At 40.7% G+C, this 1,738-nt stretch overlaps 1 protein-coding gene across 1 annotated transcript; it reads right to left on the bottom strand.

Moving 5' to 3' along the window:
• Positions 1-576: 576 nt before the first annotated feature.
• LOC139875833 (uncharacterized) lies at positions 577-1,269 on the bottom strand. Its single transcript, XM_071863128.1, has one exon. It carries the CDS (start codon positions 1,267-1,269, stop codon positions 577-579), a length of 693 nt encoding a protein of 230 aa, XP_071719229.1.
• Positions 1,270-1,738: the final 469 nt, after the last annotated feature.

Raw genomic sequence — 1,738 nt, 5'->3', positions numbered from 1 at the left:
GCATAAGTTCGTCAAAATATTCCTTATCGCTGTATCGCATATTCACAAGCATAGGGTAGTTCTGCACCATATAAAGAGCATCAAATAGACGGTATAAATAAAAGAGGAAAACAGGTTAATAGAGATGTAAGACGCGAATACCATTTCTTCGATAAGCATGCAACAGTAACCAGTTGGAGCCTGGTTGTGATAACTGTAAGTCACCCATTGACGATAGATTCTCGCTGCAATTGTTCTGTCTCTATCACCCGGTATTAGTTGCCCAAGTCCTGTTATTTGTACCATACTATCAAAAGGAAGGAAATAATTAGCACTAAATATAAATATATATTAACTATATACATAATTCATCTGTGGCTGTGGTCTTCTTTAGCAGGTGGAACGGGCAGGTGGTGCTGCCTCGAAGTCGGTAATTGCGGACAAAATATCTGTGTAGACAATATTTTTGGTTACGTTAGGCCTGTGGTCTTCGTGTTTTTTAATTAGTAGTTTCAAACCGCTCGGTGATGTAGCTCTCGATAGCGCAACATAGAGCTGCCCGTGACCGAATAGAGGTTTCGGTAAATAAACTCCAATTTAGTTGAGCGATTGACCCTGGCTTTTGTTTATAATCATCGCGTATGAGATTTTTAACGGGAATTGTTGTCTCTTCATAATGAACGGCAACGTTGGTTCCTTGTGGATAAGGCTCATTCTTGGGAAAAAGACCTTCTCACCGACACGGGTGCCCGTAATAATTTCAGCTTCCATTGACTTGGCTAACATTTGCGTAATTATCATTCGGGTGCCATTACAAAGACCTGATATATTAATGTTGCGAAGCAGAATGGCTGGTACACCCTTTTTTAAATGTGGCTCATGTGGTGGCAACCCAGGGTAGTTCAGCGTATTTAGATATTCTGCAGGGTAGAACAACTCCGCCTCACCACCGTCATTTCCATGTGGAGTTGCAGTGTCGTAGCTGCCATAAGTTGTAACTGGACCATCAACCATATCGACGATTAAGCTGTTTATCGTATCGGCAGCGTCGTTCTTGGGACAGACAATTGCTTTTTGCTGCAGGTAGACTGCGGATGGATTTTGCAGTGATTCACGAGGGTATATAAAAGAAATCAGATTTGCCAATCCATTTTCATCATCAGGAATACAGAACTGATCAGGGATTTGTACCCAACGACTATTCAACGGGTCTTCTGTGTCAGGCACACCAATTTCACCATTTCCTACCCTCAACAACCACTTCGAAAATTTTGTGTTCTTCACCCTCATTGATTGAAAGGACCCGTCCTAATCCATCTGGACGAAGTCACTGTAACATCCCGCGTTTTTCCGTTAAATTTAATTTTAAAACCGTCTTTTTTTTTTAAAACATAATCTTTCGTATTTAAATTAATAGTTTCCGTGAGTAACGTTCATTATATTTCCGCTATTTAATTTTGACATCACCCGTTTACTCGAGCGTTTTAAAAATATTCGTTTGGTTAATTCCCGCACCCGCTTTGAAACTCGAGGGACTAAAATTGACACGGGGCAAACTAGTTGACTAGGTCAACTAGTCCACCCCAATCACCACCATTCAACCACCTCCCTCTCTCTCTCTTTCTCTCTAGCAAGAACACACACACAAACCCCAACTTCATAGAATCATCATCTAAATTCGGGATTGGAAGCAAACTTCAAAACAAATTACATATTTGGAATCCTCTCTTCATCCGCTACAATTTGATACCAACTTCAT

This window comes from Rutidosis leptorrhynchoides, chromosome 11, assembly GCF_046630445.1.
Source record: "Rutidosis leptorrhynchoides isolate AG116_Rl617_1_P2 chromosome 11, CSIRO_AGI_Rlap_v1, whole genome shotgun sequence".
Classification (NCBI taxonomy): Eukaryota; Viridiplantae; Streptophyta; class Magnoliopsida; order Asterales; family Asteraceae; genus Rutidosis; species Rutidosis leptorrhynchoides.
The sequence above is the reverse complement of the archived record's forward strand: the minus strand, read 5'-3'. Positions and strand labels throughout refer to the sequence as shown.